The 25,503-nt window shown below is 55.4% G+C and overlaps 8 protein-coding genes and 1 non-coding gene across 9 annotated transcripts; 2 read left to right on the forward strand and 7 right to left on the reverse strand.

The window, feature by feature from the left end:
- Window positions 1–679: 679 nt before the first annotated feature.
- On the forward strand, window positions 680–1,828 carry B0I36DRAFT_416585 (uncharacterized protein; the record flags this gene model as incomplete). The annotated part of the gene is made up of 3 exons (XM_046162078.1): window positions 680–733; window positions 1,028–1,492; window positions 1,593–1,828. 3 exons carry the CDS (start codon window positions 680–682, stop codon window positions 1,716–1,718), a joined length of 645 nt encoding a protein of 214 aa, XP_046008386.1. The 3' UTR covers window positions 1,719–1,828.
- Window positions 1,829–2,552: 724 nt separating this feature from the next.
- B0I36DRAFT_434433 (uncharacterized protein) lies at window positions 2,553–4,183 on the reverse strand (the record flags this gene model as incomplete). The annotated part of the gene is made up of 2 exons (XM_046162704.1): window positions 2,553–4,007; window positions 4,166–4,183. 2 exons carry the CDS (start codon window positions 4,181–4,183, stop codon window positions 2,826–2,828), a joined length of 1,200 nt encoding a protein of 399 aa, XP_046008387.1. The 3' UTR covers window positions 2,553–2,825.
- A 1,226-nt stretch (window positions 4,184–5,409) lies between these two features.
- Window positions 5,410–6,624, reverse strand: B0I36DRAFT_249829 (Alpha/Beta hydrolase protein; the record flags this gene model as incomplete). Its single annotated transcript, XM_046150503.1, has 1 exon — window positions 5,410–6,624. The coding sequence occupies one exon, from the start codon at window positions 6,622–6,624 to the stop codon at window positions 5,410–5,412; it is 1,215 nt and encodes a 404-aa protein (XP_046008388.1).
- A 974-nt stretch (window positions 6,625–7,598) lies between these two features.
- On the reverse strand, window positions 7,599–9,482 carry B0I36DRAFT_249881 (uncharacterized protein; the record flags this gene model as incomplete). The annotated part of the gene is made up of 2 exons (XM_046150508.1): window positions 7,599–8,834; window positions 8,895–9,482. The coding sequence occupies 2 exons, from the start codon at window positions 9,480–9,482 to the stop codon at window positions 7,599–7,601; spliced, it is 1,824 nt and encodes a 607-aa protein (XP_046008389.1).
- Window positions 9,483–11,022: 1,540 nt separating this feature from the next.
- Window positions 11,023–12,878, reverse strand: B0I36DRAFT_164630 (SGNH hydrolase-type esterase domain-containing protein). The gene is made up of 3 exons (XM_046148708.1): window positions 12,347–12,878; window positions 12,144–12,202; window positions 11,023–12,072 (listed from the first exon to the last, which is right to left on the reverse strand). Exons 1-3 carry the CDS (start codon window positions 12,735–12,737, stop codon window positions 11,152–11,154), a joined length of 1,371 nt encoding a protein of 456 aa, XP_046008390.1. The 5' UTR covers window positions 12,738–12,878; the 3' UTR covers window positions 11,023–11,151.
- A 1,547-nt stretch (window positions 12,879–14,425) lies between these two features.
- On the forward strand, window positions 14,426–14,518 carry B0I36DRAFT_t145. The gene has a single exon. It is a non-coding gene; the product is annotated as a tRNA-Cys (tRNA).
- A 516-nt stretch (window positions 14,519–15,034) lies between these two features.
- Window positions 15,035–16,445, reverse strand: B0I36DRAFT_434435 (uncharacterized protein; the record flags this gene model as incomplete). The annotated part of the gene is made up of 3 exons (XM_046162705.1): window positions 15,035–15,730; window positions 15,811–15,965; window positions 16,120–16,445. The coding sequence occupies 3 exons, from the start codon at window positions 16,443–16,445 to the stop codon at window positions 15,096–15,098; spliced, it is 1,116 nt and encodes a 371-aa protein (XP_046008391.1). The 3' UTR covers window positions 15,035–15,095.
- A 631-nt stretch (window positions 16,446–17,076) lies between these two features.
- B0I36DRAFT_387286 (uncharacterized protein) lies at window positions 17,077–20,306 on the reverse strand (the record flags this gene model as incomplete). The annotated part of the gene is made up of 4 exons (XM_046161159.1): window positions 17,077–17,495; window positions 17,554–18,123; window positions 18,184–20,047; window positions 20,116–20,306. 4 exons carry the CDS (start codon window positions 20,304–20,306, stop codon window positions 17,355–17,357), a joined length of 2,766 nt encoding a protein of 921 aa, XP_046008392.1. The 3' UTR covers window positions 17,077–17,354.
- Window positions 20,307–22,870: 2,564 nt separating this feature from the next.
- Window positions 22,871–25,026, reverse strand: B0I36DRAFT_295557 (pisatin demethylase). Its single transcript, XM_046151861.1, has 4 exons — window positions 24,574–25,026; window positions 24,125–24,487; window positions 23,170–24,021; window positions 22,871–23,074 (listed from the first exon to the last, which is right to left on the reverse strand). Exons 1-4 carry the CDS (start codon window positions 24,886–24,888, stop codon window positions 22,958–22,960), a joined length of 1,647 nt encoding a protein of 548 aa, XP_046008393.1. The 5' UTR covers window positions 24,889–25,026; the 3' UTR covers window positions 22,871–22,957.
- Window positions 25,027–25,503: the final 477 nt, after the last annotated feature.

Genomic DNA, 25,503 nt, shown 5'->3' on the forward strand with positions numbered 1-25,503 from the left:
TCCTTGAATATCTGTGCGAAACGATGCCGAGTATGCGATTCGCAAAGGGTCCAGAATGGCACCCAATTTTTCCTGCAGAGGTACTCCAATGGTTCTCGTCTACTTGTAGGTATCTAATTGATTATTTCGTATCATCCTCTTTTCCCCGAGCCCACCAATAAATGAGGACCCACCGGCGGGTGTATTAGATCATAGCTCGATACCAGTCCCGTTCGGGAAATATCCCGGGGACACCACCATCTGGCTTGATCACGCATGAAACATCTCCATCGTTGTCGGATCGTGAATTCCCCGAGGCCCGAGGCGACAACATGGTCATCTGCCTGGTTCGACCCATTAATTATTGTTGTAGCCATTGGACCGAGAGTTGACCCGCCGGCAAGTTCTCGATCCGGTTGCCTGCGTCGAGAGAGGCGACTCATTAAGCGGCGTGTTCCAGATCAGGCAATCACGGAGCAACTGGTTGGACACACCGAAACGAAGAACTTCTAAATCATAAATCTGGGGTGATGCGGGGGAATTAGGTAGGCATGGTCGAGTGAGTTGTAAGAGACGACGTCCCCAGAGTTCATCCCACCAAGTCTTCGTTTGTGAGCAATTTATCAGATGCGCGTGGCCTTTCGAGTCTACGAGTCCACCTGCATCACCTGTCTCCAAGAAAACCCATTAGCTCGCCATAATGGCTGCCCCTAACGCCTGCACTATCGAGAACCTCAGCGGGACATGGACAATGGTATGCGACAGTCTTGTCTGCGGGTCGAGTATTTACTTTCGTACAAGACACTACTAACCGGCGCATAGGACAAATCTAACTCGACCAATGCGGATGCCATGCTTGCTTTGGTAAGTCTTTTCTAGTGGCAAGATACGTACCCCTAACCGTAGACCAAGTCTTCCATACCCACCTCCCAACCCCCCTCCATACCCTCCCTCCACGACACCGAGATAGAATCCTGCCCAGACATTGTCCACGAAGTGTGTGCTCTCGATACTATACGATTGAATGGAGGGTTGACTCGGCTTGCAGCAAGGCATCAACTGGGTCGTCCGAAGGGCTATCGGACTCGCCGAGGTGACTGTGAAGAAGCATCAGTTCGTCAGTGACCACCCGGAAACGTCTACGCCGAGGGTACAAATCACCATAGTGCAGACCACCAGCACCGGCATGGGTGGAACTTTGGATAATAGATACCTTGACTGGTCCGAGAACCATCAGGAAGACCGGCTCTTTGGAAACACCAAGGTCCAGACTCGATTCATTGGTGGATCCTCGTCTGATGGTAAGGTCCTTCCGAATCTGGAGCTGCAGACGCCTATCGATGACCCCAACATCTTGAAATTTCTCCGAGGAGAAATTGGGGACAATCTGGAGCCCTCGGAAGGATATCTCGTCGAGGCACCAAAGGGGGGGTTTCCTGGCGTGGTCAACGAGGAGGGTCTATGGATTCATGTCTTCATCCGAAACCAGACGGGCTTGTGGAGAGCCGAACAGGTCTGTCACCCATCCGAGCAGCCTATTAGTTCCAAGTGGAATGTTTTATCTGGGGATGAAATTTGACTTCAGTTGCATTATCGCTAACGACGTCTCATAGGTCTGGGGCTTTGAGAATATCAATAACGAGCGCCGGCTCGTCCGCCGCACTGTAACCTCTGATAACAAAGGAAATCATCAATTCGGGAGGCTGGTCTATAATTTTAAAGATAGCCAGTATGAATAAGCCTCCTGCCACCTCTGTAATGCATGGCAAAAGGGGCTTCAGTAAAAGATTTCATATTTCCAGTAGAAAGTCTTGGGATTGTTGCCACGAAATTAAATCTCTAAAATACAGACACTTATTCGAGTGGAGAACAGAAAATAAACCATGGTAATGCCCTCTCGACTGCCAGAACAGAACTTTTATTGAGCTTTTTGGAGAAGTACTCTCGTGCCTACAAGTACGATGATGACGATGCTAACATGTTAACATTCTCATTTTAAAATCCGTCCCAATTTGCGTGCCGTTTTCGGTATGGTCTCAAAATTTGCAAAACCCCCATATAAGGATATTTTATCAAAGAACGCCGGGCGCTAGCAGTGACATTGTCCGCCAAGTTGAAGAATATGCGGCTCTCAATAGTTAGGTATACGGATACCGCTCCACCTCCAAACTCGTGATAAAGACGAGGTTACTTTCCCTTTTGTGTAAAGCTAGATTATGTATGTATTGGCCGTGTGCTTTTTGTATGGCGATGCCTGTAGGGGCTGGTCCAGCTGATTAATTGTCGATTTTGGAAGGCGGTGCTGCTCGCTCCTGAATGGGACTAACTATATTATGCTTATAACCACCAAGTCAGCTGGCGAAGTTGCTTCCAAGAGAAGTAGGGATATATCGCTGAACCACTTTTGCAGAGTAGGTAAGGGGGTTTCCCGTTTTCGGAAGTGGAATATGCGCAGGCATGGCAATCTCATGATGCAGCACTAAAGTTGTGGTGATGCTACACAGCTGAGTGGAGTGTGGGACTTAACAATTGAGACCAGCGATGTCACAGAGGGTAGAGTGAAAAAAAATTAAAGACGAGTTCATGTTTGACCCCTCCCCTCCTCTGCAAGGGTGAATACTCGCACAGCTACAATACAATGCATAGCCGCCTGGACGCTTTAACTCTAACCCCTTCCCTTAAATTTGTCCGGCCTTCCCTATATTATCCCTCCCTTGGACAAGCTAAGCGCACTTGAAAGGCAAATTGACAAATCAACTAAGACTTGACCCCCTTTTTCATTTTGATCAACCAATGTGAGGGGCCGTATCGTGGTTCATGAGCCACCCACCTACTATATCTCACCCCTACACACTACGCTTCGACCAGATGGGCTCATCCATGACATCGTAGATGTGCTCTTTCTGACTCATTCCGACCCCCAAACTCTGCAACCCCGTCATTTTGTACATCCAGAAACCGAACCCGATGGCATTCTCCTTCATCGCCAGAGCCCAGGGACTTGTGTTCTTCCTCATTTGTCCGTTCTCGACTGAAGTCGTTGCGATTGCCTCAACTCGAGGTCGGCGAACGACCTCGTACTCCTTGATCACTTCTGTGACGCTGTGCTCGGTGCCTTCCAGTAACCGCGACAGGAGGAAGACGTCCTCCAGCGCCATCGATGTGCCTTGTCCAGCGTGTGGGGGCATCGCATGCGCGGCATCGCCCAGGAGCAGACAGCGCGCTGTACCCCAAGTCCCCATCGCGGGCATCTTGTAGATGGGGTAGAACTTGATGGTGTCGGTCTTCTGGATGATCTCGCCGAGCTGATCCGCCCAGTCACTCTGGGCCTCGTTGACGAGCCCTAGCAGATTGTCCTTGAAGCTCTGGATCTCTTTGTCGCCGAACACCTGCCAGCCCTCCTTGTTCCCGCCTTCCGGGACCTGGACCTCGCGCGAGTAGAACCAGTACAGCTGGTCGCCGCTTGCTGTGCAGGGCATCACGCCGAACATACCCGTGTGCGTCAGAGTGGCGTGGAGGGCCGGAGCAATAGTACAGTTCTTCTCGCTCAGACGGGACGTGGGAAGAATGGTGAACATGTTGGCGATGCCCGAGTACTCTGGCACTGCCGCCGGGTTTACATGGAGCGTGCGGACGGCTGAGTGGATGCCGTCGCATCCCAGCACTAGATCGGCCGTGTCTGTAGTGCCGTCCGAGAACGCCACCGAGACCTCGGTGTTGGTCTCAGTGATGCTCATCATGTTCTTGCCGAAATGGACCGGGATGTCGTGCTTCTTGGTGTGGCGCATAAACAGCTGTACAAGGTCGGTGCGCAGGACGCGCATGAACCCATAGCCGATCTTGTCGCGGCTCCACTTGCCCAGGTCGATATCCACAAGAACGGATCCTCGCAACGAATGCAGCTGGAGACCCTGCGCAGATGACGCCAGGGCTTTGAGCTCATCGAGGAGCCCCAGCCTGTCAAGCAGGCGCAGGCCATTGGGGACGATGTTGACGGCACCGCCCAGCGTCGTCGGCTCAGATCTTATCTCGTATACCGTCACGTCGACTGCATTCTGAGTCTTTAACCGGATCGCTGCTGCAAGCCCAGCTGGGCCGCCGCCGATTATGATTGCCTTTGTGGGTTCCCAAGTCAGCAACGTTCCAACTCACAACGATTCCTTATGACAGGGGGGGGGGATTTTACCTTCTTGATAGCAGCCATGATATTCACTTTTTCTCAATCTTCTGGCAGGTTACGAATATCACAAGTGACAGACGTCTTAGCAGTACTTAGTGGTTGAATATGGTAGTTCTTGACCTGCCGACGTTAGCGATGGAACTGGAATCTAAATACTCAGGCAGCGGAGATCACATGAAGCTTCCATCGTTTGGCGACGTAAGATGATGAACAGGTCATAGACAAGTGCGGGCCCTGGCCGGTAAATTAGCAGTTGCGGCGATTTCGGTGATTCTGGCGAGCCGAGTGTAGAACCGAACACCAACCGGGGGATCCACCCAAGATGGATGGTTTCCTAAACAGGTAATATCCCTTAGCCCCTCGAACTTCACAATTACCTACAAAATGCCGAACGCTAAAAAAATTAAAAAGTAAAAAAGGACATGGATGAATCATGTAAACCTAGTACAGGGCACTCACCCACTGAAGCACCCACTGGGAAACCTCAGCTATAAGGCACCCACCCACTGGAGCATTTTCAGGTCAGTAGTTACGCATAATTATGCCACAAAGTACCGAGGTCGCCCCGTTCCCAGCTTGAAACATGCCGCCGGACTTGTCGAAGTGTCACGATCCGATCTCCGGGGTCAACGGTCTGACCGGGCGCTGTGGGGTTTATGTACTGACAAGGTAGGTAGAACCTCGTGCAATACTGACTCCGTGCTGTCGTGCTCTCTGGTGGTTGTCGTTCGCGTCTCTTGCGTGATATCACACTTGGATTAATCAAGTAACTAGGTCAAGTGAGGAGTAAGAGTGATACTTAGATTGATTGCTGAAGTACAAAGGTAATAACTGTCTACAAGGAGATCCTCCGTCCTATATATCTTTGTCCTTCATCGGCGTGATCCTCAATCCTGCGATGCTGGTACGTCGCACGCCGATAATTTGTGATCGCAACGCGACTGCTAGTCGTCGCATCTGTTCGCGCCTGCCTTTCGACTCCTTCTGGTCCATTATTGAGAGGGTGGCGTGCATGCGAGCGTAACTAAGCGCAACATCGTTACGCAGAATTCGAAGCATTTATCAGTTATGGTAATGCCTTTGAACTCACGGAAAGTCTTCACCTTGCGGAATGGTATATTATTACGGTAGTTTACGGCCGTTGTAGAATAACGCCTATATGGGTGTCTCCAAAAGTCTGGTATGTACTCCACATAGTACCGTATTAATCGTGAGTGCTCCAAAGTGTTTGGTAAAAAATCAAGTAAAGTCTATTTTAATGTGTCTAAGAAATATGACATAGCAGTCATTGTCCCGCCTTCGTAATAGTTTTGAGATGCATCAAATGACGGCTGGATGTGTACCTCGTGTAACCCGATGGCGAGCACTGCTCTTGCGCCTTGAATTGCAGATTTCAAATCTGTTCCTTTGGCGGTAGGGTCCATAACAACGGTTTGGCCAGCAACGTACTCCGACATAAAGCTTTTGCAGGTATCGAATAAAAGTTCCGCATCACCGGCAGTAACAAGCAGCTTGTTGACCACACCTGACTGTCCAACTGCCCTTGACCAAAGGGACTTGGCGTCATGACCCTCCATCGGGTTTGCCCATATATGATTTTCGTCTGGATTGAATAGGTCTGCGTAGTGCTGAAGCAATTTTGCATGGAGGAAGTCAAAGCGTTCGTTGACCCTAGCCTCAGTCCTATCCTCGTTCATGCGTAACCATGGGGATAGAAGTATCGCAGCCCGAAAGCTTGTCCCTTGCAAGTCGATTGGAGATAGTCCAGGAGCCGGAAGTTGTAGATGCAGAATCACACTGGCTATCAAGTGCCCGCCGGCACTGTCACCTGCGAGAACAATATCAGAAGGCGCGCAGCCATTATCGATCAAGTATCTCAGCCCTTCCACGGCTTGTACAAGTTGACCGGGATACTGAGTTGCAGGCGTAAGAGAGTATTGTAAAATAACAATTTTAGCCGCTTTGCAGGAACTGGCCATGCGGCTCACGAGTGGTATTGCGACCCGGCTTTTCAAGGGAGCCTGGTAACCGCCACCGTGTGCATAGAAGATAGTCGGACCACTCGGATTTGCGTTTCGTAGAGTGATGACATGCAATGCCGGCGAGGGTATCCCGGTTCCATTTGGAAGCGATATATCGACTCGATGATGCTTTATACTCTTTCCTGCACAGTAGGCCGTAACTTGCAGCGCAGTCGACTCTTGCCGCGAGATAAAATAACTTTGCTGACGGATATTGAGTGTCTTAGTCGCACTGTTCAGAAGAGTTGATTGCAGCTTCTGACGCCAGTGTAACGAGTATAGCGAATGCCACGGCCATGAACATCGAATGAGTAGTGAAAGTATGGACGAGCCAACTACAATATTGTAACATCCAATTAGTTTGGCAATAGCAGCAACACCTTGAGAGAACTTACAAATCAGCGGAATCTTCCAAAGAAGCGAAAAATAGTCCCAGCTACGCATGCTGAGAGTGCCATCGACTGGTGTAGGAGAGTTCATGGTAGTTGTTGTAGCCTTGGGCTTGTTAGTTGGCGCAAGAGTAGCTGTTGAACTAATCTATACAAGTAGGCAGGTAAACAAATAAAGCTGCAGGGAAAAAGGAGAAAAGTAAGACCATTAAACTGAACGACAAAAAAAGAAAAAGGCTGGCCTTTTTCATGGCAGTAAGAGCCGAGGTTTGGTGTCTGCACATGTCGGATTTCCCCATGTATGGGCGTCGCCAACCCGGTGGCGTCGATCTTCGGGGGCTTTCTCGGCGTGTTTTACGGTCAAAGGCTGGCGCGTGGTGGTTTCGAGGCAAAGCAACAGTTTCCAGCCCATTTAAGCAACTCTCGGGTCTCGGGTCTCGGCAGTGGCGAGTGCTCTGCTCGTTGCTTATTGGTCCAGAGTCGGTAAGAGTGGGATGTCACCCTAGCAATGCGAAATGGCCTAATATGTATTGGGGGTTCCTCCGGGGGTTCCTCCTGAGGTTCCTCCGGGGGCTATTTCTTTTGCTCCTCCCAACGCCTGCATCACTGGCTATTGGTGCGGGGTAAGGGTCATCAGGGGAGTACGAGGAAAACAGGGACACATATGCACTCGACATGGCTGTCGAAGTCGGATTCTGTAGCCTCCGCGCGGCGCCGGCCGGAAACAGCTTAAATTTGGTATCAAATTAAAGCTGGCCGATACAGAGACGCCTGCACGAAAGTGCAGCAGGATACGGATGGTATGCGTGCGGTGGTTGATGATTTCATCGGTCAGAGACAAGAAGTGAGGAATTTTCACCGTCGCACGAAAGACTTTTTCACACCAATGTATACTCCTGTAAGAATTACAAGTATAAACGTGCATAAAAACAAGATTATCCTTGAGGGCGAGGAAAATGACGACTAGTAGTAGAGACTAGAAGAAAACGACACACTGTGTGGAGGCTTGAACGATCGGATGCCTCAACATCAAAGCTCCCACTTGGCTATATACCAATCTAGCTCTTCCACGGTCCAAGGGGAGTTGCCGCCCCTTTTCATAGCTGTCTTGATCTGGGTCCGAGTATCAATGCACACATCTTCGGCGCTACGAAGCAGGGTTGCCGGTCCGGAAGCGTAAACCCATGCTGTTTGGCCCACAGGAGAGATCCTCTCGTCCTGCGGCAAGGACCCAGCAGTTTGGTCTGTTCGTAAAAGCCGCCGAAGATTCGCAACTAAATCTAGCCTCCCCTTTTCCGAACTCGCGTGCACCGACAAAGTGAGATTCGGCGTTGACAGTGCCTTCACCTCAAGCTCCATCCATTCTCTAAGCGTAGTTGTCTCGCGTTGTCGAACAGTCCATATGAGAGTGAATTTTGTCTCCAGGGCCGAAGCTCGCACCCTAAGCCACCAGGCGGCGAGACTGTGGGCGCCGGTAATTCCAGTACCACCTACAATGCAGATAATATGAGATGCTGTCTCAAACCCTGTTTCTCTTGGCAGATATGGGCCCTCCACCCTCGCTTCGAGCTCTTTCCTATCCCCGGGCTCAGGGACAAGACGCCCCAGTTTCCATGTCCATTCTTTGACGAGTTTCTTTTGATTTTTGCCAGTTGAGCGCTGGAGAAGGAAGACTGGGCTTGAAGTTGTCGAGCTGGTTTTTGCTGCCGTGAAGGCATGGTTCTGGATCCTGCTGACAGCTGGAATATTGAGGTAGTAGGATTGAATGGGGTGGCTAGGTGAGACTTCCTTCCCCGTAGTGGTAGCAATACGGTTATGAGAGCCCAGTGCTCCAGCCGATGTGGATAGAGAAAATCTATACCACCCACCACCAGCGTTCTCAAGAGTCCCTGTTATCTTCTTATGCAATCCACCAGTTTCCCCCCTGAAGAAACGCCATCCCCAGTCGATAATCCATAGGAACAAACCCGGTAAAAGGAAATAAAAATTAGTGCTAGCGTGAACACAGGCTGCCACGAAGATACAGACACTGCAGATCATATGACAATAATAGAAGATGTTGTAGTTTCGTCGCCGTACGAAGGGAAGCGCAGTCGCGGTGATAATGATCATGAACACGACTGCCACAATGCCCGTGTAGGACGTGTAACCGTACCAGGAGCTTCGCGCCTGACCTTCTTGGAATGTCATCGTGGGATTGCCGCTGCTGAATGCTTGCTCTTTCGCCACTGCATCCCCGTCGCCACCGGTGTCGCCTGCATAGGTCTATATTGCATTGAAATCGTTAGCATTAGATAAGAGGAAGCCTGGGAGGGTATTACTCACGCCGTAAGCTATCCCGTGAACCAAGACCGCGACTAGGAACGAATAGGCAATAAGGTTGTGCGCAAATAGCAGTGTACTTCGGTGTTGTTCAAACGAGTGGCCAAACAGACTGTTCCTAGAGACTGGAAGGATTACTAGTCCAAGCAGAATGTCGGCGTAATGCCCAGTGATACCCGTTACCGTGAGCTCGATCTTGGCCGTTGTCCAGTGCAGAGGATCAGTCCGTAGACCCCAAAAGCTCAGCTCCGCTGGTGCCCAGAACCCCGTCGTGGCAAGGGTTGTCCCAACTATCCAGATGGAGAGTATAACGCCGCCGAGGGTAGTATGTTTTTGGAGAATCGGGAGTTCAAGTGACAGATCATAGTCGCTTAGCTTGCGTACAGTGGGGCTGCAAACGCGAAGAAGGAGGAAGCCACAAATACTAGCAAGTAGAGCGTAGAAGATCGTGATTTGTAATCTTGTTTCGAATGGGAAGTTCTGCTCAGAGCAAAGCGTAGCATAGCAGGGAGCATATGTCAGAGCGATGGCCAGGCCCGCAGACAGGGCAAGACTTAAGAGAATAAGCACAATCTGAAAAGGTCGCTTCATGGTGACCAATCTATGATCTGTTTCCGGTGGCTGGAAATCGTGAAACCACAGAGAAATTTAGGCGACAGTGTTAGAAATTGGAACGAGAGAGGGAAACTCGGGCGTGGATTCTCACGCCAAGAAACATTCATTCTTGAAGTTCATATACCTACGTTCTGGCAGTGACAGGCTTAAATACGCCCACCAGCTTCTGGATCTACAAGATGCTCCATAAAATAAGGTTCAGTTCGCGACTCTGCGGCAAATTATGCAGCGAAACAGACCCTGGTTCTGGGTACAATCCAGACCTTCTACTATTGTCTGTAGAGGCTTGGTACGCCACCGACCTAAGTGGACTTGAACCTTCTTCACCATCGAAGAGATTTTCCTCAGCCAAATGTTGAACGTCCTTTGATGCGCTTGTACTGCCATTTTCTCATCATGTTACAAGCGCCAAACGTAAGGGCCTACCGTGAGCCGCAGAGGCTTTGACCCTGTCCCTTGCTACCTGCTGTCGTATCTTCTGTTTAGTGTGATCCACCCCAAGCTAGGATTGTTCCGAACAGTTTAGGAAATAACCAAATCACGTGTTTTGATTTGGTGGAGTGACGTAAATCCTTGCCCGAATTAAGAACCTGGTAAGTTATTGGTATACACTCAAGATATGCCGAAAGACACTCCGCTGAGGGGGGATGGGGGGGGGGGAGGCATTTTGGCATGATTAGACGATAACTAAACGGGAAATCTTCCGTAACTGTATTCCGAGCTCCCATCCTGCCGGATGCGCCAAAGACCATCGAGAATTTACCCAGGGCCTTGGAATCATATCTTCGCCATCTAGTGGGGGACTCGGCGCATCTGGTGTCATGGGAGTGAAGTAGCTAGCGCATCGGAGTGGGCTTATCTCGCCATGACTCCTAAGACAACGTAAGAAGGCCCGATCAAGAGCCAGACGAACGGGTTCTACGGATTTAGGGGTCGGGCGGCGAAATAGATTGCTCCCCTTGAGTATTGTCCAGGGTCATGTCGGACATCTGTCCCCTTTTCCGCTCCGTCTCCTTTCAGCCGAGAGAGCTGCGTTACCCAGAGTGTCACTAATACAGGGGCTAAGCGGCGTCTAGGGTCACAGAGTCATAGGGTATGAGCTAGACTGGTCATATTATGCGTCACGAGACAGGCTCTCCTGAGCACGCAGAAGCCAGGCATCCTCTAGACGAGGGCCTGCCGCCGTCACCATGCATGATAAAGAGGTGCCGAGACAGGATCAGCCACGGAGAGGCCGGCATATCACAATATATTGATCCTTGGGGCGGCTTAGTCTTTCCCGTTCCTTTCCGCTCAAGTATCACAACAATGGTAGGAATAACAGGGACCCAAGTCAGTGAGCAATAGGCGGTGTCATCTGGCTCCTGCCACGAATGCAGGTCACCCATGGGCGGGACGTCGGTTCGCTGTGGTGAAGCAAGATTCGTCACAGTCTCCACCTTCCAACACGTCCAGTCGTCGTTGTGGCTCGTATGCTTCACATTAGGAGTTACATCCGCAGAAGCTCCGTACACCTGACGAACTCTGCCCCCTTCAGCGAATAAGTCTTCGGAAAGGACTGTCCCCGTGCATAACGCCTTTCGTGGTACGAGGAATGCTGGAAAAGGATGTACAGGAAAGGAACGCAACAACAGAAGAAATCAAATTACCGCAAGGATGCGGAGAATAATGACGCGACCACCGCCACGGCATAGACCCAACGCAGTCCGCCCTGCGTGGCTTGGGGCCTTGAGGCGACATTCTTCGGAGGATCGGTCGGGTTGCTGCTGGTGTTGCTGTGCGCAGGGCTGCCGGTGCTGGTTCCGCCGGCACTTCCACTCTCATCTGTTGCACTGCCGCTCCCAAGTGTTCCACTTCCACTCTCATCTGTTGCACTGCCGCTCCCAGGTGTTCCACTTCCACTCTCATCTGTTGCACTGCCGCTCCCAGCTGTTTCACTTCCACTCCCGTCTGTACTGCTTGTGCTCCCACCAGTGCCACTTCCACTTCCACTTCCGGCTCCAGCATCGCCAGTCCCACTAGCTTGGCCGCTGCCACCAGTATCACTAGCGCCACCAGCATCCGGGTTACTGCCGTCCCCCCTGTCTGGCGGTGGCCCGACCGGCTTCCCAATCCAGTCCTTTGGGATCTGCGTGATGAAGTCATACCAGTACCTGCCGAGCAGCTGATACCCCTGGTTATCGGGATGAGTGCAGTCCTTGAGGAAGCTCAGCGGGAAGCTGGTCAGATCCACAGCCACGACCTTCTTGCCCGACTTCTGCCTCTGCGCCACGACGCCCGGGATCAGAGCCTCGTACTGCTTGACCCGCTCAACATTTTGTGGCTTGCAGGTGGGCGTGATGACGCCGACGAGAACCACGGCGTCCGGGCAGGCCGCGGTCATCTTGTCGATGAGCGCGCCGAGCCGATCCCCCGCCTTGACCGGGTCGTTGCCCTCGAGCGACACCTCGGGCCGGTAGCTCATGTCGTTTATGCCGAGGTGTAGGAGGATGATGTTGGGTCGCTGGGCGAGGGCCGGGCCCGTCCTGTTGCCGACATACTCGATCGTCCGTCCTGGCCAGGCGCTCTTTTTCGTGAACGTGGTCAGTCTTAGGGTGGCCGGGCGCAAGTGAAAAACCAGAAGAAAAGAAGACTCACTGTCCATCCATCTGTCATGGAACCATACTTTACGGTGCCCGCAAAGACAACCTTGTCCTCTGTGCGTACACTGTCAGCAACTCGGCGCTTTACTTTCCATCCCACGCCAGCCGTTTCCCATCACCTGCGTGCCTCAAAACGACACCGCCCACCCCCCCCCCGGGGGATCCCAAATCAGCGCAAAGAAAACACTCCTGACTCACCAGACAGCATATCCCGCATCCACTTCCTGTACCCGTTCCAGTCCCCCTGCGCGGTGGTGTCGCTCGACTGACCCGCGGTGATGGAGTCCCCCACGGGCAGGATGCGCAGCTCGGTGCCCGGCTTGACCGCGACGCCCGGCTGCGCGGCCGTGTACGTCCACACGGTCCCGTCGAGCGCCCTTTCGGCTATGCTGCTGCCGCCGGTGCCGGTGGTCCCTGTCGATGGTGCGGCGGTGGCATCTGCGCGTGCAAAGAGCAGTTCGGGTGACGGCTGGACGTCGAACAGTCCATCCTCGATGACGGGGTCCGCGGCGGCGGATGTTGGTAGCGATAGCAGCAGCGACGCCAGCAGCGGCAGCAGCCCCGGCGAGAGCCACTGCCTTGTCTTCATTTGTGCGAAATTCGCCCGTGGTGTGCGCGAGGGAACGCGAGGCAAGGCAAGGGATGACGCTTTGCCTCGCCGTGTGTTGTGCCAAGATGTCTGTCGATCCCGTGTGGCTCGCTTGGGGGGATCCTACAGGTGGCGTACGCAGACCGGGGCGGGCAACGGTCGTGGGCGCCTGGAGGAGTTTTATTAGCCGTCGGAATGGCTGACGCGGCGGCGGGCGCGAGAGATAATGTGACGGGGCCCTGAGATCGTATTGCTGCTAGTTCGGATCACTAGTCCGGGTTGCTAGCGTCGGCAACGGAGCGGGTGGTCGTTCACCAAGTCGAAACGTGGGCTCGTACGTGGGTAATCGTCGTCGCGCCTTGGCATGGCATGGCTGGCGCGCGTGCAGCCGACGGGAGAGAATGGCACGTGGCGCTCAGCAATCAAGGGCGGAGCGAGGCGAGGAGAGAAAGCGAGCGGCGCGCGTTGCGGGTGAACGAGTGGAATTCCAAGGGAGAGAGTAAGGCGAGGAATGCACAGGCGGCGTGTGGAGATCGCCCATGATAATAACATTGTCATCGGACGAGAGAAGGGCCATTGTTCCCAGGGGTACGTACGCATGCCCTTGTCAGCTTTCCCGGGCCGGAGCGTTGCATGCGATCCTCGTGCTTTTCCAGGCACAGTTTGGCCCGTATCTACAGCTAAGAAAGCCCACTGCCAGGGCATCACCACCCCAGGCCGGCCCCGTTTGTGAGATTTGACGCGCTTGGCAGGGGGGCCGAGCCATTGTCGTCCTATCACCGGGTAGCATCGCTTCCGCGCTGGCGCACAACGGCGCGCAGATACGAATGGGGGGGGGGAGCCGAGTTTGGATCTCTCTTGGCCTTACAAGGGGACCACCCATTGGGACAAGGACCCTCGCTGCGGAACACCGGCACCGCGCGAGCGAGCGAGCAAAGCCGCCCCTGACGGCTGGTGGGTCCCAGCAGGATCGGATTGCGAAATTGCTGTCTTGGGTGTCCCTGCCCCTCGTAGCCCTACCCACCACTCCTCTTCCAGTCATGTAGCATGGGTGCAGCTGGAGGCACAAGGGTCAAGCTGAGCTGTGGCTCTTCACGAGCTTCCGGCGTTGCTGACAAAGACCCGGCCTGGAACTACAATTGGGCGGGCCCAACACCCCGTTCATGGTTGAGGCGTGACTGAGATCCCACAACGCACACTACGCAGTAAACCCTGAAGTGAAACGTCATTTGCAGCGAACGCCCAAGCACTCGCCCATGAATATCAAGCGATCTTCACATTTTCACATGTTTAGCAGTTTAGGCTGTACTCCGGGCAAGACCAATTCCACGGTCTGTCTACGATGAAGCTGGGCAGAGACTTCTCGAAGCCGGGCAGAATTACCGAAGCAAGCAACATGACAACTGGACAGGGTGACTAACAGTCGCAACACCTTGTGTTCGAAGCGGAGAGTCCATCTATAGCTGCATTTCGACCGAGTGTCACCAATAACAAGTCTCGGTAGCTCAGTGGTAGAGCGTGGGATTGCAGTTCCACACGGACAAGCAATTCAATATAGGATATTAATTCGGCATTCTGTGAGCTTGAGTTGAGGCGGCGGGGTTGTGTCCAGCTTGTGCTGCAGCAAACCTTGCACGCTTGTTGGAGGACCACATAGCCGGCAATACGCAGCACCGCATCATCAAAAAGCCTCGGTAGCTCAGTGGTAGAGCGTGGGATTGCAGTTTCAAACGAATATGCAATTCATCCTAAGGTCCTGCGTTCGACTCGCAGTCTGGGCTCTATTTTTGCCTGTCGCGTCGTCTTACCTGTCTCGTCACGGTGGGGGAGATTGCTTTTGCCATTCCAGGATTATGCAAGAAGGTGTGTATGCCTTTTTGATGGTGTAATTACACCTGCCATCCCACTCTGGCAAGCTGCCAGTTACCCTCCCAAAAGGCGGCATCTCCGTTCCGCAGTAATAACAGCTAAATTTTCTCGAAATACAAGCCCCTTTCCCCTACAGCCAGTGTTGGGGCATTTGCTTGTGATTTGTGCATCGCGGACAACTTCACTTCGTCATCTCAAGCACGTATGCTGAGCAGACTGCAAGACCACAAGACAATCAGATGGATGGTTTTCATTACTCAAACATAAATACAAAGATGGGCAAGCTACTTGAGCTGCACCGCACTTGCTGCACTGCGCTGCTTAGTTGCACGATTATCCTACATGGCCAACACAATGCCGTTGCCACCCCTAATGCTGCGATGGAGCCAATTGTTTGGGTGCTCTATCCGTGAAGCAGGGGAGCCAAGTCAGCATTGTCATTCTCATGCCCAGAACCCAAGGCGCTGCCTTCCAGTCTTTGCCCAGGATCTAGTAGTCATCCTCCTCCTCATCGTCCCGGATGACAAGCGCGTCGCCCTCCTCGTCGCCCTCAACAACGAGAGCATCGTCCTCCTCGCGGAATCTCAGATCCTGACCCGCGCGTCTGGCGCGGTTGGCAACCGATTGCTGAGAAGCTTCAGGGCCAACATCCGAGCTCTTGGAAACCTGCCGGGCCATTCTGCGCGTCATACGCTTCGAAGGACCAGCGGCGCTGGCAGCAGGCTCGTCCTCAACCTCCTCCGCCTCCGCCGCCTCCCTGGCCTTCTTGACAGCTTCCTTCTTGGCCTTGTCGTCGGCCCTGTAGCGCTTGCCGAGCTCGAGGTATTGCGTAGTGCGCAGGTCCAGGTTCAGGTGCTTGAGAGTGTCCAGCAGAGCCTCCTGCTCGTGGTCGTCGGCGAACGTCTCCTCAACGTGCTTGAAGAAGTCCTTGGCGACAGGGGCCACGTGTTTGGCGCGAGTGACGTAGCTCTTGTGACCGTCGGCAACCCAGGCGTCGTACAGAGGCTTGACGGCGTCCCAGAACGGGCCGCCCTCGGCAAAGGCTGCGATGGCGTTGAGGACGTTGTCGTCAGTCACGGCGGCCGACGCGCCGGCGTTGGTGGTGCGGCTCGGGGATTTGGCGTCTGTTGATCCGCTTCATGTCAGATCGGCCCTTTTGTGATGATGCAGTAATGGAGGTGTGACAGGTGTATCCAGTTCTTACCGGAGGCTTTCTTGCTGACGCTGCCGCGACGGCTGCCAGGGCGAGACCGGGTAGGGTTGTCGCGGATCTCGTAGAGCAGCTTGATGATGAGCGTGAGCATGCGTGCAATGGCCATGAGGTTGAAGAGGATCGCGGTCTGGACCGGCGAGGCAATGCTGTCGTCGGCAAGGTGCATCCACTGCACGCTCTGGAGCACGTCCACGTTCCTGACGAGCGCAGCGGCACGTCAGCAGAGCCCATGAGCAAGAGGTGGGAGGCAAGGCAGGGCATGGTCAGGGTGTGTATGTGTGTGTGCGTGTGTGTACTCACGGATTGACGGGCAGCTCCTCCTCGGCGAGGCCATCGTGGTTCTCTTCTTCTCCGTACTCGCCATCGTCACCGTTGTCACCGCCGTCTCCTTCGCCTTCCTGCTCACCGGGATCCTCGCCATCGGGGCCACCGTCGGCAGAAGAGCGAGCCGTGGCGGGCTCCTTGCCCTTGCGGGACTTGTTGGCCTTCTTGGCGACAGGCTTCTTGGCCGCCGTCGTCGATTGCTCGGCTGGAGCAGCGTTGTGGGCCTGGCCTCCGCCGGGCTGCTGCTGAGCACCCTCGGGCTGGACGTTGACGAGGTCTTCGACTTGCTCCTCGCGCTCCATCTTGACGAGGCTGCGATTGTCTGATGGTGGTGGGTGGTCTTGGGGTGTGAAGTGGGAGAAGGTGTGCCTGTGGTGGGACTCCTGGGTTGTGTTGTTGTGCCCAAGGCCTGGACGTGACTTGGCGCGCGCCGCTCCCGTTGAAATTTGCTGCTTGTCGAATTGTTGACAGCCCAGCTCTGTGCGAGCAAAGAGAGCCGCCTCGCTTAAGGGTGGCCAGGCATCAAAAGTCCGTCAGGCAGCAAAGGCATGCCAGTCAAGCACTTGGGATCCTCGAGGCCTGCCCGGCCTGGCTCGGCCTGGCTCGGTCTGTGACTGCAGCCAGGACACCTGATGACTGGGCAAAGTCGCACCCTAGAGGCGGGAGGGCAGGGAAAGCATCCATCCAAGGACACGCATCGAGCGAGGGTCATGTAGATGAGTTCAGGCGCATGCACGGCAGGTACAGAGGATGTGAGCAAGCGTGGTTTGGTGACAGGTTGTGGCACTGGTCAACCCGGGACAGTGGCGATAGCAAACAATCAACCAGGATCCAATGCCGGCTCCCGTCAGGCACATACCAAACACGGTCGGATGATGGTTTGAATTTAGGACTTTCTTTAATGATGTCTTGTTGTGCTCTACAGGATAGTTGTGTGTCTCTACAAATTTGTTTGCAACTTTGATCGTGCCACTTGTGAGAGTGCCTGCCCGTGTCTGGAAACTCAAGCATTGAGACACCAAGGGCGACACCATGCGCATCCGTCAGCCTGCCGTGCATTTATTTGCCATACGCTCAATCCCACACCCCACCAAATGTCAATCCTTCCGGAGCCTCAATGAACTTTCAAGTCCCAAACTGGTCTAATGACCAAGCCAGATCACGCACTGAGCAACAACGCGTCCCGAGGTACAGCTCTTGCCATGGCCAGATCACTCCTCTTCGTCCTCCGATACGCCACCGTCCTCAGCGCCGGCATCGTGCTCAAACTCTGGTTCAACCTCCTCTTGGGGGGCGGCCTCGGGGTAAGACTTGGGAGGGCCTGAAGGCGCCGTTCTCGGGCTGAAGAAAAGCTGGGGATGGAATTAGTCATGGACGGACACTTGCTACCCACGAGAGTCGAATGCTTACCAAGCTCTGCAGAGCTGGCTCGATTGGCTCGGCTTCGCCAATGGGGCCAAGGAAGAGATTACGCTGCTGGCGCAACGGCACAGAAGGCATGGGGATATCCATGACACTGGTCATGAATGTATTCGCAGGCTGCTTGTACTCGTGCGGACCACCGCGGACGAGACTCGGGCGGTTCTCCACAGGGATGCCAGCGCTCAGTGCCACGTCGCTCGAGTATCTGTGACCCGCGGCAGTGATTGAATCGCGGCGCTTCTTTTGCTGGCGCCGCTCGGCCTTGTGCCTGGTCAAGTCTGACATCTCTCGGACAAAGTCGTTGTCGTACCAGCCGCCCTGCACCTTGAGGTCTTCATGCTGCGCATTGACGGTATCGTAGCGCACGTGGCGGACAAGCAGGTTTATCTTTTCGTACGTGCGGGTAAGGCCAACTGCTTCGCAGAGAGGGCAAGTGACACGACCTTCGGGGTGCGAGGCGGCCTTCTGCAGAGCCTCGCGCTTCCAGCGTCCGAGTCGCGAATGGGTGATGCTATGCATGTGACCGTCGAGTATGTCCTTTCTGTTGTAAAGTTTGCCCTGCTCTGACGTTAATGTACGCTACGTGGACACTTGCATGGGGATGAGGCGATGCCTTACCTTGAGGCCATCATCAATGGTCTCGTCTTCCTGGCACAATGGGCAAGGAATGGGGTTGTGCTTCATGTTCTCGTACTGGCTCATGGTGTTGTTCATCAGGATGTCCATGAACACCTCGACGCTATGCACGTAGGGAATATTGGTGGCGAGGTCGTTGAAATCAGTGTCATCGCCAGCCTCGACTTCATCGTCAAGAGTGCGGAACACTGGCTCGGTGGACTGCGGGTCGACCTGGTCCTCGAGATCATCTTCAACCATAAGGGCAACATCCTGGTCGTCCATCTTGTAGAAGCCGGTCTCAGGGTCGATGGTGTCATGGGGCTGTTCTTCCTCTTCCTCTTCCGTCGACGCCGCGGCAGCGTGTTGCTCCCGGAGAGCCTTGACAGCTAGCTCAAAGACCTTGTCCATCGTCTTGGACTTGTCCAGCTCATCTACGCGCTGCTGGTAGTCCATCTTGGTCATAGTAGCGCCCAGCTTCTGACTCTCCTCAGACAGGAGGGCATTCAGAGCAGCTTGGCGAACGCGGCGACGGTAATTCTTCTGCTCACGCTCGTTGCGCACACGTGGAGGGTCGTTCTGCATGATCTTGGACATCATGGAATTGAGCGCAGCGCCATGCACCCGCTGCAGGCTGTCAGCACTGAGCGCGTTGAGGGCCAGAGGGTGATTCTCGGCCACCAAGTCTTTGGAATGGCCTCCATCCTCGACTTGCTCATCGAGCGTGAGAGCTGTGAGGTCCGTAGTCGCCTCGAGGTCGACGTAGAACAGTTGCAGGGTGACGGAGTCCGGGTCATGGTTGAGCAGGCGTTTTGCCGTGTCGGGGCCGACCTTGCGAGTGACGTCGGTCGCAGTGCGACGGCGAAGCGAGTAGAAGGTAATCCTCTCCTGAAAGCCGACTGCCTTCCCGCGGCGCTGTAGATACTCGGTGAGACTGGTTGCCAGGGCTGGCTTCTCACTGACGCCGAGCCCACGAGGCGCCGAGGCACGGACGAGGGGCAGGTTGAGGCACTCTGGCTTGAAGACGATGTGTTGCTTGTCGCCATGGAGGAGCTCCTGGATGGTGGAGATGCCGTCCAGGGCATTGCGACGGAGAGCTATGACAAGGACCCGATGGATGATTGAAAAGACGAGGTTGCCAGCGACCTTGGGCGTGCGAACCACGCATTTGATGGTGCGTGCCTGGACAGGCTTTTGGAGGGCTCCCTGGATGTCTTCACGGTTCGTCTTGAGGATGCGGAACGTGATGGTGCAGGTGAAGTGACCGGGTTCGCGACCGCGCGAGAACTCGAAATCGCCGAAGGTAAGGCAATCAAGTTCTTCGGCACCCGGCTGAATGCCGATGCTGCCTGGGCGAACCGCGCAGGTACGACCGATGCACCAGGCGGGCTGGTGACCCTCAGCCACCTCGATGCAGGGCGTGTTGATGAGGTCCCAGTCGAGCAGTCGACGCAGCTCTGCGAGGCCGAGGTGGGTGACATTGATTTTGCCGGAGAGCTCGAGGCCAAAGCGCTTGGCAGAGTACTGCATGATCTCCGTGAGGTTGTTCCAGAGGGTGCTGCGAGGCAGCTCGGGCTTGAAGTTGTGCATGGTGCGAGTTCGGTAGGTCCAGAACATGAGTGCCGCGCGATACTTGACGTATGCCTTGAAGCTGATCCGCTTGTTCAGTTCTCTGCCTTCGCCGAACTCTGCGACCCAGGCCAGGAACATGCGCAGCAAGCGCTGCAGCGAGTCGGTGTTCTCAGGGAACATGAGGGCATCGACATCCTTCTCGGCCAGCCCGATAAGCTCGTCGCTGTCGTCCTTGGGGATGAGATGGTATGCCTGAAGCCAGCCCTTGTACTGAGCGCGGATGCGATCCTCCTCACTGGGTGGCAGTTAGCATGTGGGAGCTCTGCAGCCTGGTCGCTGGTACGGCGTCCTCGAGTGACTTACGCCTGGGTCTTCTTTGCCTTCCAACGAAATCCTCTCGCGTCTTCATGTGCTTGTTTGAGGGCCTCTAGGCTTTCGAAGATGGCACTGCTGTCCATAACGTTGATCTTGTTGATCTGCTCCCACAAAGAGCGGCGCTTGACATCGCCCACCTTGGGGGCGAGAGCCGTGGCTCCTCCGGTGCTGTCGGCCATGGCGACAGACTATTGTCGGAGGGGATGAATGAAGGTGTACGGCACTCGATGTGAGGGAAGGATGGAGGGGCAGGTCGGTCGGTCGATTCGTCGGTCGGGCTGATCGTGTTCGCAGGGCTAGGGGACGCCCGAGGAGGAGGAGGAGACGCCTGAGGAGGAGGACGTGGAGGGCTCGAGCCCGGTGCGCGTGGGAAATGGACGACGCCGTGGGTGATGGGTGTCTGCGCCCGTGGATGGTGTGCTCCAGAGATTTTCTCGCGCGGGGTGAGAGCGACAAAATGGCACGAAGTTGTGCCCCTCGCTTGTTGGGGCTGTGGCAAGGCAGTTGCTGTGGTGATCAAGATACCTCAGGCAGGCACCGCCAGGCCGCCAGGCTTGCACTGTGAAGACGGTGGCACAGGCTGCATGCAACCAATGGCAATAAGCAAGCAACGAGGGGATGGATGCCCGAGAAGCGGGCATGCACAGGGTCAAGGCAGCAGCATATCGATCAACGTTGCGCAGGTGCGGAAATGGGGGTTGGGCTGGATAGGTTTTGCAGCCACAGCAAGACTGTCTTTCGCCCCTCCTGTCGCAGGGACTTGCTGAGATGAGCTTCAGAGAAGAAACTCTTTGTCGAAACAGGCCGACGACGACTCAAGCGTTGGAACCCCGGGCTGTCCCAGAACCCAGACATGTTTCTTCAGTTGCACCGCTCGGCCAGGTCTCTACCGGCCTGCACTGGGTTCCCAAGAGACGGACTGCCAACCCTAACCACCCTAACCTGCATCTCTCGAAACTCAGGAACATATTCCTGACCCTTATCCTCACCAAACCCTAACCGGCTAACCAAACCCTAACATCCTAACCAAACCCTAACGGGCCTAACCCGCGGGCACGGGAGCATGACATGCTCGTGTCGGAGAGCAGATATCAGCGCTTATTCTGGGACTAACGTTGTATTGCTGCTGGCTCTTCGCCTCGTATAGAGTGAGCATGGAAGGACGAGACATGTTCAAGCGTGCTGTGCTTGAGCCGTTGTCGAGTCCCTGATACAGTGCATCACGCGTTACGCACATTGCCTGCAAGTATGTGCGGGTGGAGTCTTCGCACTGTCGCTGACCCAAGTGTGCGCGCCCGCCTCCCGGGGGCCTCAGATACCGCCAACCCTCCCGTCTGGCATTGTGCGCCCGTGGACAGTTGAGTTGACGCTCGCTCATCTTGATGAGGGATGTTTCTTCTTCGCATCGCCAATGACAGCGTCATGAATCTCGCACATGGCCATTGCCAAGACATGTGTCGGCGCGGGCACCCTTTCATCCTTGCGTGTGATGCACGCAATGCAGCCACAAGCACTGCGCGATGCCTCGCCACTCCGACCACTCACAAACACCCAAAGGTTGCCGCTGCGAACACGCCCGTTGGTGCACACACTATTTGCCCCTGCTCTAGCCGTGACCAAATTGGGCTTGGGGAGGGGCTGCACATGCATCTGTGCAGGTGGCTGTTTGTGGCGATTGGGCGGAGTGGTGCAGGGTATAGTGCATGAGCCATGTGCGCTTACGTCATACGCACTGTCGCTGCCTCAGGTGAAGGGCACCTGGTGCGCAACTGCACCCCGCCAGTCCTAGTTGAGGTGCATGCAGTACACGACAAGGAGCAGAGCCGAAGCGCGATCATGCTGGTCCCAGCATCGGGTGTGGTCAATTTCAGGACGCGCAGACCAGTGATGCCAAGTCCATGCGCCCGTGTTGGTCAGACGTGCGGCTGCCGGCCAGGCGGCTGTACCCCAACTCGGCTGCGACCTACATCCATCCATCAGCGCCGTTCACACTGCCCCATGTCCTGCAAGGCATTCCGTGTGGTTCAGTCAATCGCCCTTGCTCACTATTGCAATGTTAGTCTTCAGCATGCGCCTGTAATATGTCAGGTGTGATGGCAACAAGGCCAGGCTGCGCCGCACCCGTGGCTGGTCCTCTGGCTTGTGGCTGCATCCATGGACATCGGGTGCACAAGTGGGGCGGGTCAGCCGGACAGTGTCATTAGTGTGCACAAACAGTATTGCACGTACTGTCCCTGAATTTAAACCCACCTGCCTCAACTCTTGACCCTCAACACCATCGCTCCTTCTCACCATGTCTATTTCCACAGCAAAATCGCGACAGAAACTCCCACCAGCTTTCCAAAAGAGGCTAACGCCGGACAGCGGGCAAGGTCAGGCGTTCGAACCGCCTTCGGGACTCTCTCTTTTGCTCCAGGGAGGACGGCGGATGGTTGCTTTTTGCTCTCGTGACGGATCGGGCTGTGTGGTTGGAGACAGCAAATATCAGACTTGATCTTGTGTGTGGTTTGCAAGCTAACAGATTTCTACGGTGGCACGGAGGCTCTGGGGAGTGGGGTAAGCGCCGTTGCACAACGGATTCACTTTTAAAATGAATACCGTGTAATTTCAAGTCGAGGTCCGCCCCTGAGGGTGACGATTATCCCTCTGATAGACAAGTTGCCAGTCGGCAACAGCCACAAGAGCCCGACGTCGTTTATCAATGCCTCAAAACATGCTCGTTGCGCTCGATGTACCATGGACACTGGACGACTGTCTTGTATTTTGACCCTTAAAAGCAAACGCTATCCATACTATGCACACAACTTTGTCACCTCGCCGTGAGGGTCCCCTAACCACTCGCCGGCCCAACCAGCTCCCTGCGATGGAACTTGACGTCAAAGTTCTGCTGCTTGATGAACCAGGCGTTGATGAGCTCCCACTCGACCCGCGGGTCCTTGAACTCAATCTGCACGAGAGCCACATAATACTGTCAGCATCTTCCAACCCATCAAAAACTCACAACGCACGAGACAGGAAGGAAAGACAACGCAGAGAACTCACCTCGAACCTCCGCAGCAGACTCGGCACGAGCTTGTAAATCTCGAGCAGGCTGATGTTCTTGCCAATACACGTCCGGCTGCCCATGCCGAACTGGAACATGAGCCCGTTCATCTCCTTGATCCGCTTCTCCTCGCTCTCCCTCGTGCGCGCGCCCGTCTCGTCCACCAGCCACCGCTCCGGCCGGTACACATCGGCGTCGGCGCCAAAGATCTCGGGACGGCGGTGAATCACCCACGCCGAGGCACCGACGATGGTCCCGCCGGGCACAAACACGCCGTCAATCTCGATGCCCTGCACGGGCACGATGCGCTCCAGCGGCAAGCCGGCAGCCGGGTGCATGCGGAACGCCTCCTTGACGCAGGCGTCGAGGTAAGGCAGCTTCTGCGCCTCGGGCCATGTCACCAGCCCGGTCTGGCAGTCCGAGAACCCGCCGTCGCGGGCGAACTGGTCAATCTCGGCGCGCAGCCTCGCCATGGCGTGCGGGGTCCGGAGGAGGTAGTAGAAGACGGCGGCGAGGGAGATGGCGGTGGTCTCGGACCCGGCAAAGGCCATGGACACGGCCATGGTCTGGACGAGCGTGTCGCTCATGAAGTCGGGCGCCTTCTCCTGCGCGGCCAGGAACTTGGTCAGCAGGTCCGTCGAGCCGACCTTGCCGGTGCCTTCCTCGAGCGTCGTCTCGATCAGCGCGTTCTTCTCGGCCAGGTTGTCGCTGGGGTTGTGCAGGCGCTCGTTCATCCGCGCGCGGGCGAAGCGGGCCACGGGGAAGGTCGCGTCGATGACGCCCCACTGCGCGAGCTTGAGATATACAGGGTTCTTGAGGAGGAGCTTGTCGAGCCAGGGGATTTGGCCGATCTGTTCGATCGGGTTGTCAGCACTCCACTGAAAAAGTTATTCCAGTATGATACTGGAATGGGGGAGAGGAAGGGAGGACACAAGGGAGACGGCGAATGCTTACCGGCGCCACATAGCAGAACAGCTTGGACAAGTACGCCACGATCCCGTCAATATCCTCGTTCTTCTCGATGAACCCGTGACGCTTGCCGTAGGTGATCTCGCCGATGACGTCAAAGGCGTAGAACTGCAGCCAGCGGGGGAAGTCGCACCCTTCCGGGCTGTCCGCGAACAGGCGCTCCGTCTGCGACAGGAACAGCCGCGTCGTGTTGTCGACAAAGGGCTCGTACTGGACGAGCGCGGACATGGAGAACGCCGCGTTGACGCAGCGCCGGAAGCGCGCGTGGAAGGCCTCGTCGGTGGTGCTGAAGAGCGAGGCGAGCGAGTGCCCGTTCATGACGGCCTGCTGGACGACGTAGAAGTCGGACTGTGGTCATTGTCTCGTGTGTCAGCGGGCGTGCACTTTCTGCCGACAGAGAGACAAGAACTGTTCCGAGCCGGTAAAAGACCAACCTTGATCATGCCCTTGTTCAGCCCGTAGATGGTCTTGAGCGCCTCTGGGTTGGCAAAGGACAGACTGTTGGGCCCGAGCCGCACGACGTCGCCATACTTTGCGTGGAGTTTCTGGTGCGTGACCTCTGACCGACGGCCGTAGACGTCCCAGAAGCGCCACCAGTCTGTCACGGCCGCGAGAGCCGGACCTGGATACTTGTTGAGCCCATTACGGAAGTAATTCCTCGCGAGCCAGGCGATGGTAATGACGGCTGTGAGTGGCAGCCAGTGCTGAGCGACAAAGCCCAGCAGCAACGAATCGTCGAGCGCACCCATCTTTTCTTCCTTTTCTTTCCGTGTCTATTTTCTTTTGGGGAAAAAACTAGTGCAACAGGACCGTCTGACATCCAACACACCACAACGCACAAGAATGGGCTGCCCAGGCGCCCATTTATCTGTGCCAGACTGGTTTACATCATTGCGTTCCGTGGTGGTTGCCACTTAGCTAAGCAGGGGGAATCAAGGACCTGGAGTCGCGTGCTCACAGCGTGGGACATGCCGTGCTCGCTTGCCGGGCGCCGATGCCGAACGTGCATGCCGGGCTTGCGTGTTATCGCGGGCCCCCGAGCTGATTCGCTGCCATCCCCGTGGGGTACGCCGGGGGCGTGGAGATGCCCCACGTCACCACGGCAGATCGCTCGACGCGACTTACCGAGAGTTGGAGGCACTAGCTTGGGGCAAGCAGCCGAGGAGCCCGAGAGAAGAGCGGCTTATGTCAGCTGGGGAGCATGCTTCGACGCCAGCGGAGCAGTCAGCACCGGAAAAGGCGGAAATGGGGACTGGCCGCTTGGAGGGAACGTGGTCACCCTCCAGGAATAGCCTTCTGCCAGTCCAGTCTAGGCCGGGCTGGTCTTCGTGGCTGGCCGCAGTGCCAAGCACGGTTCGACACGG

Source organism: Microdochium trichocladiopsis (genome assembly GCF_020744255.1).
Source record: "Microdochium trichocladiopsis strain MPI-CAGE-CH-0230 chromosome Unknown B0I36scaffold_9, whole genome shotgun sequence".
NCBI lineage: Eukaryota > Fungi > Ascomycota > Sordariomycetes > Xylariales > Microdochiaceae > Microdochium > Microdochium trichocladiopsis.

What these genes read in the sequence shown, in the direction of transcription:
- B0I36DRAFT_164630 (XM_046148708.1), bottom strand. Translation starts at nt 12,737, where the DNA reads ATGAAGACAAGGCAGTGGCTCTCGCCGGGGCTGCTGCCGCTGCTGGCG. An exon ending in GATGCGGGATATGCTGTCTG is followed by an intron (nt 12,203 to 12,346) that starts GTGAGTCAGGAG and finishes GTGTACGCACAG; the next exon opens with AGGACAAGGTTGTCTTTGCG. An exon ending in CCATGACAGATGGATGGACA is followed by an intron (nt 12,073 to 12,143) that starts GTGAGTCTTCTT and finishes TTCACGAAAAAG; the next exon opens with AGCGCCTGGCCAGGACGGAC.
- B0I36DRAFT_295557 (XM_046151861.1), bottom strand. Translation starts at nt 24,888, where the DNA reads ATGGGTGCGCTCGACGATTCGTTGCTGCTGGGCTTTGTCGCTCAGCAC. An exon ending in TGAACAAGGGCATGATCAAG is followed by an intron (nt 24,488 to 24,573) that starts GTTGGTCTTTTA and finishes CAATGACCACAG; the next exon opens with TCCGACTTCTACGTCGTCCA. An exon ending in TGTTCTGCTATGTGGCGCCG is followed by an intron (nt 24,022 to 24,124) that starts GTAAGCATTCGC and finishes CCGATCGAACAG; the next exon opens with ATCGGCCAAATCCCCTGGCT.